At 41.9% G+C, this 21,939-nt stretch overlaps 1 protein-coding gene across 2 annotated transcripts; it reads right to left on the bottom strand.

Annotated features, from left to right (window-relative positions):
• Positions 1 to 556: 556 nt before the first annotated feature.
• On the bottom strand, positions 557 to 21,939 carry LOC126710412 (flavin-containing monooxygenase FMO GS-OX-like 4). Of its 2 annotated transcripts, XM_050410850.1 has the most exons (7): positions 21,282 to 21,939; positions 4,846 to 4,916; positions 4,169 to 4,321; positions 1,815 to 1,897; positions 1,569 to 1,704; positions 1,290 to 1,463; positions 557 to 978 (listed from the first exon to the last, which is right to left on the bottom strand). In XM_050410850.1, the coding sequence occupies exons 1-7, from the start codon at positions 21,835 to 21,837 to the stop codon at positions 766 to 768; spliced, it is 1,386 nt and encodes a 461-aa protein (XP_050266807.1). In that variant the 5' UTR covers positions 21,838 to 21,939; the 3' UTR covers positions 557 to 765. The 2 variants fall into 2 exon arrangements, with proteins under 2 accessions (XP_050266807.1, XP_050266808.1); XM_050410851.1 differs by lacking the exons at positions 1,569 to 1,704; positions 1,815 to 1,897.

The raw sequence follows: 21,939 nt of genomic DNA on the forward strand, positions 1-21,939 counted from the left end.
GGTGTTGTTCCTTGCCAATTTCTTTAACAATTCATACAAGATAGCATTTAATGCTTGCTTGTAATGTTAATCCACTGACATTAAAATTCAAGCCATTTCAACAAATCTTCACCTTGGCTTGAATTGTATCAAGCTTCACAAACTAGTGGCAACATGTCTCCTGCTTCATGCAAGTCCCACTGCAATGTGGAGAATGATTCCAGCAGTATAAAGACTACGCAATCTGGAATTGAAAAGGAAAGTTCAAATCTTTCTACCTTCGATCAGTTTTCTGGAACTGATGTAGTCTGCCTAGTTGCAGGAACCTTATCAGGCAATCAGGACCAAGGATCTTCTGACAGCAGTGAATCAAAACATGGATGCCTCAATAAGAAAGGAGAATCATCTGAACCAGATGTGTATTCTTTTTCTCCCTCCTTAAATAACATAGTATTCTTTTCATCACTTAAAATTTAAAAAAAAAAAAAAAAAAAAAAAAAAAAAAAAAAAAAACATACACATATCAAACAGTCATATTTTTTCATATTTTAAAATATATTATTTGAAACATGGTACCAAACACATTTTATACATGATAAATACTTAAACAAGTGTTTCCTAACACTTTTTAAATCACAGTTTTATCATTATTTTAAACAACAATACTTGAACACCACTACCAAAAAGACCCTAAACCAAAAGGAATAGAAGCTGATGTACAATTGAAGGGTGACTAGAATTTTGGCATGTGAGATACAATGGAAAATGGTGAGTCTTGAAACTTGATTAAGGAAAGACACATCTGTCACTAACTTGATTTGAGGCGGGCTTAATGAAATCCTCATAAGCTTGCAAAACCAAGTGCTGAGTTTCCCATTCATCGCGGTAAGATTCAAGATGAGCTAGTCTGCCCTTGACAGTGGCATAATACATCTCCATTCTCCAATCTTCATATGCAGGACATCCACATTGATCCGCAAGCCAATTATTGTACTTTACCTACAAAACAACATCCATAATATTTTATCAACATGAACGAATTTAAGAAGTAAGAAATCATAGCTAGAAAAATCTAATTGCCTTTACTAGCCAAAAAAAAAAGATCTTTTCTAACTTAGTTGGCCTTTACTATCTGGTTCAAATCAGTATTGAGGTACCTTTATGGTGTTTTACTGTGCCAATTTGGAATAATTAGTAACATTTATGTTGAAAATAGGTCATTAGCCACCATACCTAATGTGGGCACGAAAATTAAATAAGTGAAAATGAAAATCTGTCATGATGTAGGCTCTTGAATTGACCAAAATTACCTGCTTATCATCCAAAGCATGAGTGTCTCGCTTCGGAGTGCCAGAAGCTTCAAGTGATGAGTAGAGGGCTTTAACATCTTCCATCATCTCTTCTTGTGATGGAAGTGTGATACGATTAGACAAAACACCAGCTATCCACTTGCTTTGTAATTCAAACATGGGGAAAGTAATGACCTGGTACCAACCAAATACAAAAATATTTCCAACATTATATTAAAATTAAATCAAAGATCCAACCATAAATGAGGTTACACTATATATTATTAAGTAGGGATAAACCTGAAAAGGTATTCCAACAAAGGAAAGCCATGGAGCCAAGGCTGGTGGAAATATATGCTTGTATAGTGGCCCCACACGGTTGTCATCCACAATCACAAAGCCATTGGTTTCAAGAAAAGGAAAATGATACTTGTACCTTAAAAAAGTTAAACTAGTTTTAGTTACTATTCTCTGTTTCATTTTTGATTTAGTTTTGGACCTAAATCAAAGCTAAAGCCAAATTATTGGAGTATATATGCAGCATACCCTGTGCAGTGTATAATGATGTTAGCAATGACAAAGCTCCCATCTTGAAAATGTATAGAACCATCTTCACATACATTTTTTATCTGCATCATTTGAATTAAGGTTAGTTCTTTCAATTAGCCTATCCTATAATCACTGTTTCCTTACTCTTAGAGTCTTAGGGCATGTTTGGTTTGAAAAAAAAAAAAAAAAAAAAAAAAAAAAAGAAGAAGTGTTTTTTGTATTCATTTTCAGTTTTCTGTGGAACCTACCACAAGAATTTGGTTTACGGGTTGGCTTTTAGTTTTCTGTATTCATTTTCAGTTTTTTGTGGGACCCTTCTCCCTCTCTCTCATCAATCTCACTCTTTCTTGGGCAAAAATGTGAAATCTGAGTTTTCTGATGGTAATCTGGGTTGTCTTTTAGTTTTTCAGGTGGATTACGATTTATGAAATCTGGGTTTTAGTTTTCCTTTTCGTCTCTCGGTTTCTCTCTCTCTTAATCAGTGGCGGTGGCACTTGATTGGAGATTGTGACCCACAACCGATGCTCACTGTTAGCAATGGGGGTCGATCAACAATGGTGTGGTGTTTGCTTAGGGGTTTGTTTGTGCCTTGTGGGTTGCTTTGTTAAAATATTGAGGTTTGGTGGTTGTTTGATTTAAGGCATATCTGATAGTGGGTTTGAGGTGTTAAGGGGGTGAGTTTGTTGAAATCTGATGGGTGATCCATGGTTGTGTGGTGTTTGTTTTCAGGTACTTTGACTTGGGCTAGTTTGTAGGAGGGAAGTGATTTTCTAGCGGGAGGAGCTTCATCTGCGTTTGTATCTATTGGAATTGTCAAGGGGAAAAAAAAAGTTTGAGAAGACAAGCTGAAAATTGCTGCCAAACAAAAAAATTAGTTGAAAACAAAAAATGAGAATAAGATTTGAGTACAGAAAATGAATACACACCCATCAAAAACCAGACAGGGCTCTAGTCCCTTAGAGCATCAGCACTAGAGAATGCTAAAGCCAAATGTAAGGGAAATTTGGCATTTCAAGCCCCAAAATCCTCTCCATCAAGAAATTTTACTGCCAAGTATTGCAAAATTTTCTACAATAGTGCTACAGTGCAATTCTAAAACAAAATAATATTTGTTTATTCACATATTTGACTCTCTTTCTCTCTTGTCTCTTCTCTGTTTCTCATCTCCTTTCTCTCTCCACAACGGCCTCTCTCTTTCTCTCATCACATCTCTCTCTCACGGTGGGCTATTCTGGCGTGGGTCGTGGGTCCGGCATGGAGGTGAGACTATGGAAGTCGAGATCGACGTGGTATGGTGGCAATTTTTGGGTTTTTTGGGTCCAGATCGACGTGGTATGATCGGTGGTGTGTTTAAGCTTTTTTCGGCGTGGTTTATGGCATGGTTTCCTTTCAACAAGTGCAGGCAAGCCGAGTTGTACCTCCCATGGAAGTGCAAGACTGAGCGCCGAAAATGAACCTTGTCGAAAAGTGCGAGACTGGGCTATTGAATGGTCTTTTTCTTGAACCTTGTCGGAAATGAAGGCTTTGACGGAAGTTGCAGATAGAAATTTAGGATTTTTTGTTTGTGGGTTTTGTTGATTGATGCATTTTTGGTTGATCTATGAAGTTTTGGGTGTTTGAGTTGATGGGTTATTGTTGGATTTTGTTTGAATGATTTCTGGGTTTCTTGAACCTATTCAATGGTCTTTTTCTTGAACCTCGCCAGAAATGAAGACTCCAGCGGAAGTTGCAGATAGAAATTTAGGATTTTTTGTTTGTGGGTTTTGTTGATTGATGCGTTTTTGGTTGATCTATGAAGTTTTGGGTGTTTGAGTTCATGGGTTATTGTTGGATTTTGTTTGAATGATTTCTGGGTTTCTGAACCTATTCAATGGTCTTTTTCTTGAACCTCACCGGAAATGAAGGCCCCAGTGGAAGTTGCAGATAGAAGAGAGCTAAAAATTAGAGAGAGGAGAGAGATGGTAGAGAAAAGATATAATTTTGGGATATATTATTTTATTATGTAGATATATTAAAAGTTTAGGATGCTGGAGGTATTGTAAAATGATATGGTATAATAATAAAGTGGCTTTTTGGAATGGTAAAATAGAGTAGAATTAGAATTGTGGGATGCTGATGCTCTAAATAATCTTCTAATTTATTTTGGGATGTCATAAAACATAATCTTTTTTAAAAGCGAACTGAAACTTTTCTAACATACACTTTATTTATATATTATATTTTGTTTATATATGCAAGACATTTCATCAAACGAATTGAAGATTTTCTAAATAGAACCAAAAAAAGAAAAAGGATTACTTGATTGACATATCCTGATAGCCACTCAATCAGTCTCACTGTGGGTAACTTACCATAGGATGAAGCCACAAATTATCATAGGCAGGTTGTTTTCCAACTGTTTCATATTTGACCGTTCTAGCTGCAATGTGGACTTCTTTGGCAACTCCAGCTAATTCCCGAGAAATATCGAACGCACTTGCTGAATTCCCAATCAAGACTACAACCTGTTGGAAGCAGGAAATGGCTAAGCTAAGCTAATCACCTGTGCGGGGAAAGAATTGAAATCGAAAAATAATATAATGAGCAGTAAGTTGTAGATACTAATTACATAATATTGTTCACATATATACATGTTCTCAAATCCCAACTCATTGCAAAAAATACATGATTGGTCTAATAAGATTTAGATTTTAGTTTCTTATTACCATGCAGATTCTTTATTCGAAGCATATTAGTCTTATTAGACTTTATTTACACTAATTCAACATTTTTACATTTCTCCTATATAAGAATAAGAGAATATGTTTCGTTAAGTGAACTAATGGAAATGTGAATCAATTTCTTATAAGATTTATTAAGCTTTGGATTTAAAAATCAACTGTAGTCTTCAAAAAAAAAAAAAAAAAAAAAAAAAAAAAAAAAAAAAACAACAACAACAACAACTGCTAAGCTTAAGCTACAATTCACATTTTTGACGTCGGATTTAGATGTTTTGTGGATATTTGGAAAATTAAAAAGTAACACATACTTGATCTTGAAAAGGTTTTGGATCATGATAATTGTGGCTATGCATTTGCTTCCCAAGCCACTTATTTATTCCTGCCACAAAAGAGGATAAAATAAAATAATAATTTGAAGACCATAGTAACTTAGACATGCGCACCATGTTAAAAGTATATGATTAAATAATTAAAGTTATTAAATTTCAATAATTAAGTTTTTAAGATAATTGATAATAATATCAAAGTGTCATAACAGACTATTAATGTCACTTAAAAAAATGTTTTTTTTTTTCCTCCTCCTCTTGCTAGGAGTGTTTTCTTCTCACGAAAGGTGAGACGTCCTCAACTACTACTATTAGTAGTTTTTCCTGTCCTCTCACTAAACTAGATTTTCTCATTGTATAGGTGTGGGATTTTTTTCGTTGTGGCTTCTGGTCTTTGTTTCTCTCTTCCTGGTCCATCATGGACTCGAATTTCATTGACAAATTACAACGGATTAATTTAAGAAAGGAAGGATAGGTGATAATTGTCCATTCAGAACATCATCAGAAAATACTTGAGGAGTGCTCTCTTAGTCTAATTGGTCAATTCCTCACAACTAAACCCATCAACCTTCGAGTGGCAAAAAATTTATTACGGAGTGTTTGGAAATTTGGACAACATTTGAAGATTATTGATGTTGGAGAAGGGCTAATTCAGTTCAAGTTCACGTTGGAAGGTCAACTTCTATGGGTTGTAAACAATGGTCCATAGAGTTTTAACAACCATCTCTTAATACTCTGATGATGGGAAAAGGGGATGACGGCGTTTTCTGTTAACTTCTTGAACATCCCTGTTTGGGTACAAGTTTGGGGACTTCCTTTTGACCTTACAAATGAAGAGGCAGGTAAGGACATTGGTAGTGGCATTGGTCGAGTAGTGGATGTCGATTGCAAAGCTATTTCATCTAACCAAGCCAGGTTCCATCGAATAAGGGTTGAAATGCCACTGGCTAAGCCAATCCGACGGCACCAGTTATTAGTCCAAAAGGGGATAAAGTTTGGGTGGCCTTTCAATATGAACGACTCTTGGGGCTCTGTTTCAATTGTGGTCTATTAGGACACGAGGCAAAATCATGCACAACGACAAGGCTAAGGATTGGTGAAGAGAGTCCATATGGTGACTAGCTGAGAGTGGGATTTTGTAAGTCGAAGGACTCAACTCACCATAGCCAACCGCAGAGGAATATATATGGAGGGAGCTGATGACAGTGGGGATAGAAGCATGTCGCCACCGCCACCAAATATTGCGGAACCAAGAACCTCCAATGGAAATCCTGATATTAACGATACGACTATGGATAATAGGGACAAGCCCTAGACAGTTTTCATGGAATTATGCGAGAATGATACACAATCGCCTACACTTTTGCCGGGTACTTTAAAACTCCTGATAATATGGGAAATATTGATGATTATGGGATAGAGCATGGTTCCAATAGTTTCGGTGACAGATTGTTTATTGTGCCTATATCGTATGACAAAATAAGTTGGATGATAATAGGCCTCTTGCCAGTGGTGCCGTAGGTGACTTAACATCTAAAAAATAGTGCCACGTGATCAACAATTAGTAAGCAAGCCCAAAAAACACACGTGGAGGAAAATAAAAACTCATCAGGCCACATCCACGACTGGGGCAGATTTGGCCGATACTGAGATGAGATAAATTCTTTATTATTCCAGGAAGAATTATTTTGGAGATAGAGGTTTAGATCAATTTGGTTACCTACAGGGGATAATAACACAAATTACTTTCACCAAAGAGCAAGTCAAAGGCACAGGAAAAATCATGTTTCAAGAGTTTTGGATGATCAAGGGAGATGGTGCACTTCTGAAGATGACATTGCAAGGGTGGCCGAATAGTACTTTAGGAATCTATTCATTGTTGCTACTCCAAGAAATTTGGATCTTGTTCTAGAGTCTGTTGATCAAGTTGTTACACTAGATATGAACCATACACTCTTTCGACCGTATACACCAAATGAGGTAAGGCGGGCTCTTTTTTACATGCATCCCTCTAAATCTCCTGGACCTGATGGTATGTCTCTTTTATTTTTTCAAAAATATTGGGACATAGTGGGTAATGATGTAACTGATGCAGTATTATCTATTTTGAATTTGGTTCACATGCTCCATAAGATGAACTATACATATATTGTTCTCATACCCAAAAAAATGTTTCTGATTACCGGACTATTAGTTTAGACAATGCTGTGTCCAGAATTGTCTCTAAAGTTTTAACCAATCAACTAAAACTTATTTTGCCAAATGTAATATCAGACTCACAAAGTGCTTTTATTCCTAATCAATTAATTACTGATAATAATATGGTAGCATTTGAAGTATTACACAGGATGAGGAATAAAAGAGCAGGGAAGAAAGGGCAAATAGCTATTAAATTGGACATCAGCAAGGCTTATGACTGGGTTGAATGGGGTTTCCTTCGCCAGATAATGCTTAAATTGGGCATTGATGCTAAGTGGGTGCACCTATCAATGGAAACAGTGACTAATACTTCTTACATTATGCTTATTAATGGAGAGCCTAAAGGTTTTGTCACCCCATATCGGGGTATAAGGCAAGGCAATCTCTTATCCCCATACTTGTTCCTATTATGTGTAAAAGGGCTCTCTTATTTGAACAGAAAGGCAGTTGAATCACAAAACCGTCATGGCATTCTAACTTGTAGTAATGGGGTATGTGTATCTTACCTTTTATTTGCAAATGATAGTTTTATATTCTGCCAAACTACTATGGAGGAATGTCAACATCTCTTGACCCTACTTGAGTGCTACGAATCAGCATCTGGCCAAGCTATTACTAGACAAAAAAAAAACTTCTATTTTCTTTAGCAAAAACACAAGGACTGAAGTAAAACATGATATACAAGTTGTGTTGCGTGCAAGAATTATGGAGGATTGTAAGAGGTATCTTGACTTGCCAATGGCTGGAGGGAAGCAAAGGTCAAGACTTTTAAGGATCCAAGGGAAAAGATTACTAATAGATTTTTGGGATGGAAGGAAAAATACATTTCTAAAGTTGGAAGAGAGGTCCTAATCAAAATAGTTGCCCAAGCCATTCCTACCTATTCTATAAGTATTTTCAAAATTCCAAGGAATCTATGTGATACTATCAACTCTACAAAATATTGGTGGGGGCAGTCAAAAGATGAAAAGAAAATCCATTAGATCAATTGGAAAAAAACTTTGTGCTAGAAAGGAGAGAGGAGGTATGGGTTTTAGAGATATTCAAGCTTTTAATTTAGCTATGCTAGCTAAACAAGCATGGCAATTGATTCATAATACGCACTCTTTGTTCTATCGGGTATATAAAGCAAGATATTTTCCAAATTGCTCTTTTATGGATGTGGAGATAGACAACAATCCTTCTTATGTTTGGAGAAGTCTATTGGCAACTAGAGAGGTCATCAAGGAAGGTTCTAAGTGGCAGGTGGGTGATGGAAGATACATTGATGTTTCAAAACATAATTGGCTGACACATAAACCAATTTTTCTGGGAAAGGCAAGGCCTAATCTATTTGTTAAAGATTTGATTGATAATGCCACAGTTCAATGGGATATAGACAAAGTTTTTGATCTCTTTGCTCATCGAACACGAATGGAGATTTTGCAATTTCCCTTGTCAAGGTTGTCTTTACGAGATGTACTGGTATGGATGGAAAATCAGGCTCAAAATTTCTCTATCAAATCAGCATATCAAGTTGCACAATGCCTGAGGGAGCAGTCAAGAGTTGAATATTCGGGTGTGGTGGCTGACCAAACCATATGGAGAAGGCTGTGGAGATTGAATGTACCCCCTAAAGTGAGGATGTTTGTATGGCGAGCATGTTCTAATATCCTACCTACTAGAGACAATCTACATCATCGAAGAATCAATATTGATCCATAGTGTGAACTATGCTGCTAATAAGTAAACTCTGCTGCTCATTTACTTTGGGAATATCCCCTTGCAAGAAACATTTGGGCCCTATGCCGAGGGAAATTTAAAAAATGTCCCAATAATGCTCAAGATATTTTCGGTCTTTTCCATTGGTTGCTTGATAAACTATCACGTCAGGAGTTAGAAAATTGGGCGGTGATTGCTTGGGCAATTTGGAATGCTCGAAATAAATTTTATTTTGAGCATATCCAAATTCACCCAAAGGTTATTCTGCATGGAGCAATTGGTTTTCTGTAGGAGTACCAAAGGCTGGTAGCTACTCAATAGCTGTTGTTGCTTGGAATTATATGCTCATAAGATGTAGTTTCTTTTCTGCATAACAAAGGGCTATAACAAAGGGCTATTTGGTAGTGTATCTAGAATAACAGTTTTTTGTGTTTAAACAACATTATACATATTTCTACACACTTTTTCACCTACACGTATTTTCAAAAAATACAAACAACGTTATTAGAACAACATTACCAAACACCTGCTTGGTTTTCACAAAACAGGTTTAGGATTTTCTGCATAATTTGTGCTTATAGGGGGTTGAGTGTAATATCTATTACTGCTTCTATATTGTATGTCCATGGGCTGTATTTCTTTTGTTGCATATTTTGTTTTTTGCAGTACAAGTCTTTGTTCCCCTCTATCTGTGCTTACAAGGTTGTGGGGCTGGCCCTAGGCTTAGGCCTATTAGGCCATTGCCTAGGGCCCCCTTACTAGAGAAGGCCCCAAATTTGGGGGCAAATTTTTTTATTTTTTAATTTATTTTATATATATAAATATTTGTGGGAGATATTAAAATATTTTAGTTTACATTTTTTTCACTATTAAGAAGGCTCAAAGAATGAAGTAATGCTAGTGATAGAGATAAGACAAATTTAAATAAATAAGTCTTACAAATAGACGTGTTACTAATCACAAGTAATTCAAATAGGAAAATGTTAAAAATATTATAAATTTTACTACATAACTTTTATTTATTTAATTATTTTTGCACAAGATAAAAATTATACTTTAGCCTAATCTAAGTGTATATGTGTGCGAAACTCTCTTCTAGAGACTTAAATCTTGGTCATTGCCCCCACACCCCACAAGAACTTATACTTGTGGAGTAATCACTGCACCAAGGGTGCGTGGTGGTCTCCATAATTTTTATAATTTGATATGACAATTGTAGGCTCCAAAGACAGGCTTGCTGGGCCAAACCGCTGTTTGGGCTCACAATCTATTTGTGTGGTGGGTCTAGGTATCCTACCTTGGGTTGTTCTAGGATTAGGGACCCAATGGGAGCACTTCCCTCTCTTTCTCTACGTTTTCTTCTTCTCAAATCCTCTCTTTCTCTCTCCTTTCTTTTCCCAAAATTCCATCCCCTTCCCATTCATTCGTTTCTCCTATTTATAGCCTTTGTTAATGGGGTGATCATCATTATCTTCTCCTTTAGTGCAAAGAAAGATCCAATGTCAATAAACTTAAGTGGATTTTTAGGTACGAGTGCCTTTGGGAATGGTTCCCACTGCAGCAAATGTGTTCAGTAGCGGAGTTTCTTAAGGTTCTGCCGAGCACTTAAATGGCGATGTGACTGGGCACGTGTATAGAGCTCGGAAATGGTTTCTCGGGCAGCATGCGAGCAAGGCATCCGCTGTCCGCTTTCCAAGCATCCGGACAACACCCAGTTTAGACTAGTAGCTATTGTGGGCTTGGGTCGGGGCTTTTGTTGGTGAGAAGGTCAGACCCCTGGCCCATATCATTAATTCATGGCCCAAGGCCCAAATGAACCTGGACGCTAAGTGCCGTACAATAGCCCCCCCTTGATTCGTTCTTGGCTCCCGAGGACGAATCAAGGAGTCAAAGAGGCAGTGATTTGCCCGAGAAATCCAACGGATGCGTTTTGGGTGGTTACAGCGATCCATAAATGCGCTCCTCAAAAGGCGCGTTGCTTCAGACCCTCTGGTTCTGCTGTCATTATTACCTAGCGGTTCGCAAATCGAGGCGCGCGTGTTGATTGCTCTGGGTATTTCTAAGGTCACTCCCTTTTACTTCAACATTGCTAATTAATGTTAATTATTGCTCCCTAACTGATGCTTTTCCTTAGCTCTTATAAATAGTTCACCTTAATCCATTTTCTCACTTTTCATTCTTTGTTCTTTCGAAATTTCTTTCTGCTGAGCATTCACTTGCGTTCCAGTCCACTAACCTAGAATCCTCTTCTCCCTTAGAGCTAGAAGTAAGTCTTCTTCCCCTTTCCTTTGCTTTTATTTCCCTCCCTAGAGCTCTTTCTAATTTCTAGGCTTATGATGGGTTTTGCTTATCTTTTAAATGCTGGAGCCCCCTTAGCCGCTTTTAGGCAAAGCTTTAGCGTCCCTGATGATGCGGAGATGGTGTACTGCCATGAAAGTGAGATCGCCCTCCATAGAGGGGCAGGCATGGCCTTTTTCCCATTGATGTTAGTCCTAGAGGGCGGGGTTAGGTTTCTCATAGACCCGCTTTTACTTAACACCCTTAGATATTACAGATTGAGTCCCGACCAACTTCCCCCAAATTTTTACCGGGTAGTGAGTTATGTGGGTAAGCTAAACCAAACGTTTGGTTTGCAACTAGACTACCACGATGTAAACCACATGTGTAGCCTTTGTGGAAAGAAGAAATCAAATTACTACTTAAAGACTAGAGATACAAGGGTACGGCTGATTTCATGTTTGCCGGACTTTAATAGGAATTCCGCCGGGGAATATATCCGGGTGCGCGACAATTGGTTTGCCAGTGACATCCCTCCCCTTTGTCACGGTGCGAAGTTGGTTCGTTCTAACCTTTAATTTTTCATATCCCTTCCATTTGTAACTACTTTATTTACTCTAATTTTGACTCGTTCTCTTTTGCTGCAGACGGTTCAGTGTTCACCCAGGATATAAGAACCGTTCATGTTCGGGACCTGAATTTTGTGCTAAGGTCCGAAATCTTTGTGCACCAGGATGGACAACTCCGTGCATCTCACCTTATTCTCAGCATTGATCTAGTGTACTCCACTTGGCAACCTTTCAACCAAGCCCTCATCGTTGATAGTCCGCTCCTTTCTTACATAGAAGTTTGACACGCGAACTTCCTTCCTCCCAACTTTACTGTAGGCAAAGCCCGAGACCTCGGCCCGCGGTACACCTGTTCGGATGAACTTGCGCCTATAAGGGACGAATCAACCGAAGCAACATTCAGATATCTCCAGGAACGTGCTCACGAGGCCATTCAGCGTGAAGTTGTGCCAGCCAAACCCGAGAATCCAATTCAAGTAGCCGCACAAGAAGCCAAAGAATCTAGTGATTCTTCCCGGACACATTCTGTTCCCGAAGACATGGTGACCCGAAGGACCCTGACCGTTAGCTGTTTCATTCCTGGGGCAAGTCAGGCCACTCAGCAGCAGTAGCCACCTTAAGGGCGCGTCCTGGCTCCTCCCGCTCATCCTCCACCTCCTCCCCCTTCCGGGCGATAACGTAAGAGACAAAGGGTTGCTGATCTATCTTCCATCGGCCCGGGAGAGGGTTAAGTCCAAATTTCCCACCAACCTTCTCGGGGCATCACTATTCGGGAATCCCCGACCCAGGTTGGAACGAATGTGGCCTTATCCTCCAGATCGATGCAGTTGTGGCAACCAACGTTCGAGCTAGATGGCACGCCCCTCCCAGCTAGTGCAAGCGTCCGAGTATGGGAGAAAGGTGAAGGGGGCTGTGTTGCCCAAAGCTTGGTCCACGGTCTCCTTTTACCCAAGGACATAAGTGCATTTGCTGATGGGACCGATGAGTCCATGGGGAGAAGACTCCAATGGCACACTATTGCGGTAAGTTCTCTTCCTTTGCACTCTTATTTTTTCTTTTGTGCACATTCTTATTTTTCTGTGTTCGTTGTTCCTTCAAGTTACTGTGCGTGAATAATGTTGTCTTTAACAGGCCGCTCAGCTAGTCCATATCCTGAACAAGAGGGTGAAGGACCTTACCGAGAAGGTTGATCAGGAGAAAGCTGGCAGGGAAGAGGCTGTAAAAACAGCTAAGGAAAAAACAAAAATTGCTGAATCAGCCGAGAAGAGGGCTGCTGCTGCGAAGAAATCCCAGGCCTCGACAGAGAAGAGATCGGCAGAGTTGGTGGCGTGGAAGAATGAAATGGAAGTGAAGTTGGCCAAAGCAGCAAGCTTGAACTCTACCCTGTCTGATGAAGTTGTTGATTTGCGGGCGGCCCTTAAAGCTTGCGAGAGTAAATGGTATAACGAGGGGTTCACTGACGCAGAGAAGGGCGTGGAGCCCGTGGTGATGCAAGCTCGGCAACTTTCTTTTCGGGAGGGCTGGATGGCTGCTCAACAGGCCTTAGGGGTGCTCGAGGATTCTCCTTTTAGGGACCTTGGCCAGAATCCCATCCCAGATTCTGCCCCTGCTGCTCAGAACCCAGCTGGTCCAAACGATGAGAAGGAGACGGATAGCTTAAGGGAGCTGGTGGAGCAGATTGATGCCCACGTGGAGATGATCGGGACAGAAGCAACCAGCAACCCTCCTATTGACGGCCCTCATGGTGAAGATGTTTATCCCCAGCCTCTTATACCAGAGCACCACTCCGTCGAGATGACCTCCGAGACGCAACTTGTGGATCTTTCCTCCTGACTGCCAAACCCGTTCTACTTTACCTTTACTTGTTTTCATTTAACAGCTTTTTATTTTAAGTTGGTTTGCCTATGTCGCTGGGTTGTGGCGACTAAACGGTTATTTTCTCGTTCTTTTACTAAACAACTACTTAATTTCTGGATTTGAACTTAATGTCACCGGGTTTTGGTGATGAAGTAATTGATTTATCATGCTTAGTTTTGATTTAGGTTTATTCGTCAATCAGTTACCTTAATCGTTTTTGTGATTATGCATGTATATTTAACCTTCTTGTGTATGCTTTAAAGTTTCCGGGCATGCATGTATCACTAATGTACAGGGTGTGTTTCCGACTTGATATATAACATATTTTTGTAATACTTTTGCCCTTAGAGAGTTTTGAATAAGGTTTCCACCTGCTCGGTGATAGGGATCGAACTAGGAAGTAGGCTTCTATCCTTAGGCAATTTTGAGTAAGGTTTCCACCTACTCGGTGATAGGGATCGAACCGAGAAGCAGGCTTCTGTCCTTAGAAAATTTTGAGTAAGGTTTCCACCTGCTCGATGATGGGGATCGAACCGAGAAGCAGGCTTTTGTCCTTAGAAAATTTTGAGTAAGGTTTCCACCTGCCCAGTGATAGGGATCGAACCAAGAAGCAGGCTTCTGTCCTTAAAAAATTTTGAGTAAGGTTTCCACCTGCTCGGTGATAGGGATCGAACCGAGAAGCAAGCTTCTGTCCTTAGAAAATTTTTAGTAAGGTTTCCACCTGCTCGGTGATAGGGATCGAACCGAGAAGCAGGCTTTTGTCCTTAGAAAATTTTGAATAAGGTTTCCACCTATTCGGTGATATGGATCGAACTAAGAAGCAGGCTTCTGCCCTTAGAAAATTTGAGTAAGGTTTCCACCTGCTCAATGATAGGAATCTAACCGAGAAGCAGGCTTCTGTCCTTAGAAAATTTTGAGTAAGGTTTCCACCTGCTCGGTGATAGGGATCGAACCGAGAAGCAAGCTTCTGTACTTAGAAATTTTTTTTAATTGCTTGAATTTCCTTAGCTTCCCCTGTGTCTATTAACTGGACATAGTAAATAAAAAGAATTGGCTGGGCAGGTACGAACTAGTTGCATCATTATCATATGAGTTAGTACAATGTACATTTTTCCGTGCATGGACGGTCAATGATAAAACTTCTTAAGATTATAAGCATTCCAAGGTCGGGGCAACGGTATTTTGTTCATGTCTTCCAGATAATATGCCCCTACACCTGCAATGGCTGTAATTCTGTACGATCCTTCCCAAGTTTGGGCTAGCTTCCCGGCGTTTGTATCTCACATGCTTCCTACTACCCTCCTCAGTACCAGGTCTCTGGCATTGAATTCTCTCACCCTTACATCTCAGTTGTAACGCTGGGCAAGCTTTTGCTGATACTCCGCTAGTCTTATAGCCGCTGCCTTTCGATATTCTTCAAGTAAATCTAGGCACTCCATCAACTGACCATCATTCTGGGACGTACTGAATTCTGAAACTCGTGCACTACATAAGTTGACATCGGCTGGTATCACGACTTTAGCCCCGTACGTGAGAGAGAATGGGGTCTCGCCCGTGGACCTCTGAGGAGTTGTCCGATATGTCCACAAAACATTGGGTAGTTCCTCGACCCAGTTGCCCTTCACTCCTTCCAGCCTTCTCTTCAAGCCGTTCACGATTACCTTGTTCACAGCCTCAGCCTAGCCGTTGCCTTAGGGATACGCTGGAGTAGAATACCTATTCCTGATACCGAGATTGTTGCAAAATTTACGGAAAGCTCGGCTGTCAAACTGCAACCCGTTATCTGATATAAGGGAGTCTGGAATCCCAAACCTGGTGATTATATTCTTCCAAACGAATTTCTTCACATCTACGTCCCAGATATTGGGCAGAGCCTCTGCCTCTGCCCATTTGGTGAAGTAATCGACGGCTACTAAAATGAATCTTCGATTGCCTGTTGCTCGAGGAAAAGGCCCGAGTATGTCCAGCCCCCATTATGCGAAGGGCCAAGGACTGCTAATCGGGTTCAAATGTCCGGCAGGCTGCTATATCAGAGGGGCGTGCTTCTGACACTGCTCACACTTCCGAACGTATTCCGTGGCGTCCTTCTACATCTTGGGCCACCAGAATCCTTGAGCCATTACCTGGTGTGCCAATGACCGTCCCCCTACATGACTGCCGCATACCCCTTCATGCAACTCGGCCAGGAGTTGGCCTACTTTCTCTGGGTGTAAGCATAAAAGATATGGTCCTCCAAATGACTTACGATAGAGTTTCCGGTCTCGGGAGAACCAATACCAGGCAGTTACCTTGCGGATCTTGTTGGCCTCCTTCTCATCGTTTGGAATTCGGTCATCGGCTAAGAAATCTATGATGGGATCCATCCAGCTCGATCCAAGTGTTGCGACTGTTGTGACTTCGACTCTCGTAGTCCCCTCATCTTCTGCCACCTAAATGTTGGGCTCGGGGACGAGTTCTACTCTGATAAGTCAGGGAATATCCTTGGCAATTGACGATGCCAGAGTGGCGAGAAAGTCGGCATGTCTGTTCTGTGCTCGGGCCACTTGAATCACCTTCACCGTACAAAAGCTGTCTATGACCTGCTTCACCAAGTCTAAGTATGCTTTCATCCGAGGATCTCGAGCCTCAAAACTCCCCTACACCTAGTTGACTATGAGCCTTGAATCCGAATAAACTTCTACGTCCCGGGCTTCTAACCTTGAGACTGCCCTCAGTCCGGTAAGTAAAGCTTCATACTCTACCTCGTTGTTGGAGGCATTAAATCTCAATCTGAACAAATGCTCCAAGAGAATTCCTTCTGGGGTAATTATGACTATCTCGGATCCGGCCCCTTTGGCGCTGGAAGCCCCAATAACATGTACCTTCCACGGGCGGTGTTCCAACTGATAGATCATCTCTCCTTTAAGAGAGAATTCTGCTACAAAATCAGCTAATACCTGCCCCTTTACTAAACTTCTCAGCTTATACCTCACATCGAATGCCCCAAGCCGTGTCCCCCATTTAGCTATTCGCCCTATGAAATTAGATCTTTTCAATAATGACTGTAGGGGATGTTCGGTCAGCACATATACGGTATGAGCCTGAAAGTACTTATGCAATTTCCTGGTGGCATGCACTAGGGCCAGCACCAATTTCTCCAAGGGCAAATACTTGGTCTCGACATCGACTAGGATCTTGCTAATATAATACACGGACTGTTGTACTCCCCGGTCTCTTAAAAGCACAGCACTCACAGCATGGTCGGATACCGAGAGGTACATGAATAGTTCCTCTCAGAGCTCTAGTGCACTCAACATCGACGCCTGCACTAAGTACTCCTTGAGGTTCTAGAAAGCCTTTTCACATTCATCATCCCACTGAAATCCCTTCCACTTCTTCAAAAGCTGATAAAATGGACGGCAACGATCTGAAAAATTTTGAGATGAACCGGTTGAGAGCGACCAGCATCCCAGTCAACACCTGTACTTCTTTCGGATTGCTTGGCGATCGAAGATGCTTCACGGCCTCTATCTGGTCAGGATTGACCTCTATCCCCCGGCTGGTGATCAAGTACCCCAAAAATTTGCCAGCCCCTACTCCAAAGGCACATTTTTTTGCATTAAGACGCAATCTATGCCTCTGCAACACCTCAAACACCCCCCGAAGATCCTCTACATGCCGTGCCTCTTGCTTGCTTTTTACCACCATGTCGGCGATATACACTTTGACCGTATGTCCAATTTTATCCCGAAACTTCCTCGTCATCATCTGCTAGTATGTCGCCCCGGCATTTTTTAGTCTAAAAGGCATCACGGTGTAATGATAATTAGTATCGGGGGATATGAACGCCGTTTTCTCCTGGTCTTCACCGGCCAGGGCAATCTGATGGTACCCTTGAAAAGCATCCAGGAAACTCATCCTCGGGTGCCCGTAAGTGGCATTCACTAATTGATCAATCTTTAGCATAGGGAACGGGTCCTTTGGGCATGCTCGGTTCAAATCAGTGAAATCCACACAAACCCTCCATTTGCCGTTCTTCTTCCGAACAACCACGGTATTTGCCAACCATTTCGGGAAAAAGGTCTCCTTTATTGCTCCTGCCTCCTTCAGCTTCTCTACCTCCTGCCTTACCGCCTCAACATGTTCTTTGGCTAACCTTCTCGGCTTCTGCTTCTTTGAGGGATATGAGGGGTCTACGTTAAGCTTATGGACGATAAACCCGAGATCAACCCTGGGAACTTCATAAGGGTTCCAAGCGAAAACGTCCATGTTTTGAATCAGAAACAGCAATACTTGGACTCTTTCCTCATTACTCATGCTTGCTCCAACCTGAAAATATTTATTAGTGTCCAGTAATATTTTTAGCTTTACTAACTCCTCAGCGCAGCTAACCCCCATTCCTTCTCGGGGCCCTTTTAATTTCTATAAAGGGTTTTTCTAGGACGCATCTTCCCGTTCAACATGCTCCTGTTTGGACTGCCCAGTCCCCTCGTCTCTTACCAGTTGTCTGGTGATTTCTCCCTAACTGACCTGATTCCCCCGCTTCCAATTCACTACGGCGGTAAGACACTGTCTGGCTACTTGCTGGTCTCCTCTTATCACGGTGAAACCTTGCTCGGTTGGGAACTTAATCTTTACATATAGTGTTGATGGGATAGCCCTCATTGAATGGATCCACAGTCTTCCCAGAATGGCAGTATACAAGGAAAATGAACTTACTATTGTGAATGTCACTACCACCTCTTTCCCTCCCATAATCACGGGAAGAGAAATTTGCCCTTCAGGAATCACTACTTTGCCGTCGAACCCAACCAAAGGTGAAGTGTGCTTCATCAGGTCCTCCTTCCTTAGCTTGAGTCCCTTGAACAGATTAGGGTACATTACGTCGGCCTCGCTTCCCTGGTCTATCATCACCCTTTTTACTAAGAAGCCGCTTATCCAAGCAGTGACCACTAATGCGTCATCATGTGGTTGGATCGTCCCCTCCAAATCGTCATCGTCGAATGAGATGGACTCTCGTGCATACTTCATCTTCTTACCCGGCGACTGTAGATCCGGGTTATCCTCTACCGATACTACTGTCAACGCTCCTTTCCTCCTTCCTACAATGAGCTTCTCCAGGGCAACATGAATTACTTTAATCACCCCTACAGGGGGTGGGAGAGGGTTCCCCATTTTTCGAGTATCTTGCCCTACAACTCTGTCCCCCGAGTCTAGCACGAAATCTTTTAAATGCCCGGCCTTGGCTAATTTCCCGAGGTGATCCTTTAATACCCGGCATTGTTCGGTAGTATGACCCTTGTCCCAGTGATAAGTGCAGTACAAATTCTAATTCATCTTGGATGGGTCCCCTCCCATCTTATTCGGCCATCGAAAATACGGCTCGTGTTTGATTCGGCCAAGAACCCTGTGTACCGGTTCCTTAAACGTTAAATTCACTTCTCCCATTTGTGCGGCTGGCTCTTGAATCATCAGCCCCCCCCCCCCCCCCCGAGGCCTGAATGGGAAACCAGTCTGCCGGGGACGATTCATCATTGGCACTTTACCTTTGCTCTGCAGCCGGTCATCCTCTAATCATTTATATTCCTCGATGCGTCTCATAAGCTGCCGCATGCTTTCGGGAGGTTTCTTGGTCAACAACTCTCGTAACCCGGAATCCTCGGGCAACCCCATCCTAAAAGTGCTTACTGCGACTCTTTCGTTATCCCCACCTATCTCATTGTATAGCTCCCAATATTGGCTAGTGTAACTACGAAGGGTCTCTCCCGCCCTCATTTTCAATGAGAGAAATGTGTCTACTGGCCAAGGTATTTGGTTGCACATCACAAGTCAAACATTGAACTCCTGAATTAGCTCGGAGAAACTACGTATGAATCCTTTCCGTAACCCGTTAAACCACCTCAAAGCAGTTAGTCCCAAACTTGAAGGAAATACCTTGCACATTAGCGCATCGTTATGAGTATGCAAAGACATCATCTGAATATAATGGCTGACGTGTTCTACTGAATCAGTCTTCCCATCATAGCAGTTGAACGGTGGACGGGTAAACCTGTCTGGCATCTCGGCTCGCTTGATTTCGTTTGAAAACGGGGATCGAGCTGCTTTTCGCAGAGCGTGACTCATGGCATCCATGGCAGCATTCTGAGGTCGCTTTTCTTCCGGGGAGAGCGAGTCTCTAACTTGAATTTCCCAAGAATGTGAACGGTCTCGGCATTGCCCCAACTCCCGGGAGGGAGACCGGTTCCTATTTCATTGAGACCCTCTCAAATGCGAACGGTCTCGGTACCAATGGGATTCTCGGGAATGTGAACAACTTCGCCGTAGTCAAGGTCCGGACTGATTAGATCCCTATCCGTATCTATTTCCCCCAATTTCGATCTCTTGTTGCCGGTTATTTCTGTTTCCTCTCCAGCGCTTACCTCTCATCTCCAGCTCCAAACCCCTGACTAGTCTGCGCAACCGTTCAAGCTCTTCATCCCGTTTCTCCTTCTGCCTACATCTCGTAGCACTAGAAACCGTCCGTTGGGTTTGGTATGACCCTTCTCCTATGCCAGACATTTCTTCTCGTTGGTTGTACTCCCTATCTTCTCGTTCTTTCTATCTGCGCTCTCGCCAACTTGACCCCCGAGAAGACCCTACGGATCCGATTTCCGCATGGTCCCTCAAATGTCTTTCAAACATTTTCCCCAAGCTTGAGTCCTTTTAGAACCACGGCGTCGTAGGAGAGCCCCACGGTGGGTGCCAATTGTAGGCCCCAAAGACGGGCTTGCTGGGCCAAACCGCTGTTTGAGCTCACAATCTATTTGTGTGATGGGTCTGGGTATCCTACCTTGAGTTGTTCTAGGATTAGGGACCTAATGGGAGCACTTCCCTCTCTTTCTTTACGTTTTCTTCTTCTCAAATCCTCTCTTTCTCTCTCCTTTCTTTTCCCAAAATTCCATCCCCTCCCATTCATTCGTTTCTCCTATTTATAGCCCTTGTTAAGGGGGTGATCATCATTATCTTCTCCTTCAGTGCAAAGAAATGTCCAATGTCGATAAACTTAAGTGGATTTTTAGGTACGAGTGGCTTTGGGAACGGTTCCCACTGCAGCAAATGTGTTCGGCAATGGAGTTTTCTAAGGTTCTGCCGAGCACTTAAATGGCAATGTGACCGGGCACGTGTATAGAGCTCGGAAATGGTTTCCCAGGCAACATGCAAGCGGGGCGTCCACTTTCCAAGTATTCAGATAACACCCAGTTTAGACTAGTAGTTATTGTGGGCTTGGGCTGGGGCTTTTGTTGGTGAGAAGGTCAGACCCCTGGCCCATATCATTAATTCATGGCCCAAGACCCAAATGAACCTAGACGCTAGGTGTCGCACAACAATGAATATGATAGGTAGATTTCAACAAACTATTGAATGCATTTTTGAATGAATATTTGTGATTGGTAATATATTTTTGTAATTCTCATGTTATAAATTTTATAATATTTCTAATATTTTTGTAAGCCTTATGCCATTGATCACATTCATTACAACACCAGTTTGTAGTAAAATTTATTATAACTTTAGTATTTTCTCAAATAAAAAATCATATTAAAGAATAAAAAGAATTGATTTAGAAAAAAAAATTATATAAAATATTAATTAAATATTATTTAAGTGATAACAAAAAAGTCCCATTTGAAAATTTCACTTTAGCCTCAGAAACACTTGGGCTGCCCTGCAGGGTGGTTATGTGTTTGTAGATGTATTTCCTTTTTATAAAATAGTATTTCTATCTTTTATCTTTTAAAAAAAAAAGTGTCATAACTATGATATACAATTTCTGAATACGGAGTTAGGAAAAATTACCGGGAACATGGGAGACAAGAGGCTGGGTGTAATGGCCATTACATACGACAACAGCATCAAATATCTCATCCACTTCTTTGTGTCTTTGCTTTGATTTAATTTTCCATTTCTCCTCTTCCTCCACGAATCTCACGCGCACTACCTCCGTTTCGAACCTCACCAACTCATCAATCCCGAACTCGCGCGCGAAGTCTTGCAGATACATCATAACCTCTCGGTGACCCGGGAACAGTCTCGGGTCTCTGTCCGGGTCGTCTTTGGCAACGAACGGGTAGTCCGAGAAGCCCATGGAGTCTCGGGGGAGGTTTGTGCGGAGGGAGTGGTAGACGCTGGAGTGGACCGTGGTCCGAGTCGGGTCGAGTCCAATCTGGTCGGATTCGACATTCGGGGTGTAGACCCAGAGTCCACCAACCTGGTCGCCTCGCTCGAAGACCACCACGCTGTGGCCCTCGCGGCGGAGCTCTCGAGCAGTTACGAGGCCTGCGGCGCCGGCGCCGATGACTGCAACGTGGCGTGATACGATCGGCTGGGGTGCGTGTCCTGGGCTTTGAGGCATGGATGGAAAACTAGGGAGAGACGCACAGGAGATTTTGATTTGTGATGAGATTAGTGTTTCATTACAGGACAGGCACGTAGCTTTTACTAGGATAGAATTGCG

This window comes from Quercus robur, chromosome 12 (genome assembly GCF_932294415.1).
Source record: "Quercus robur chromosome 12, dhQueRobu3.1, whole genome shotgun sequence".
In the NCBI taxonomy this organism is placed as follows: domain Eukaryota; kingdom Viridiplantae; phylum Streptophyta; class Magnoliopsida; order Fagales; family Fagaceae; genus Quercus; species Quercus robur.

What these genes read in the sequence shown, in the direction of transcription:
- LOC126710412 (XM_050410850.1), bottom strand. Translation starts at nt 21,837, where the DNA reads ATGCCTCAAAGCCCAGGACACGCACCCCAGCCGATCGTATCACGCCAC. An exon ending in TCTTGTCTCCCATGTTCCCG is followed by an intron (nt 4,917 to 21,281) that starts GTAATTTTTCCT and finishes CTTTTGTGGCAG; the next exon opens with GAATAAATAAGTGGCTTGGG. An exon ending in ATGCTTTGGATGATAAGCAG is followed by an intron (nt 979 to 1,289) that starts GTAATTTTGGTC and finishes GTTGTTTTGTAG; the next exon opens with GTAAAGTACAATAATTGGCT.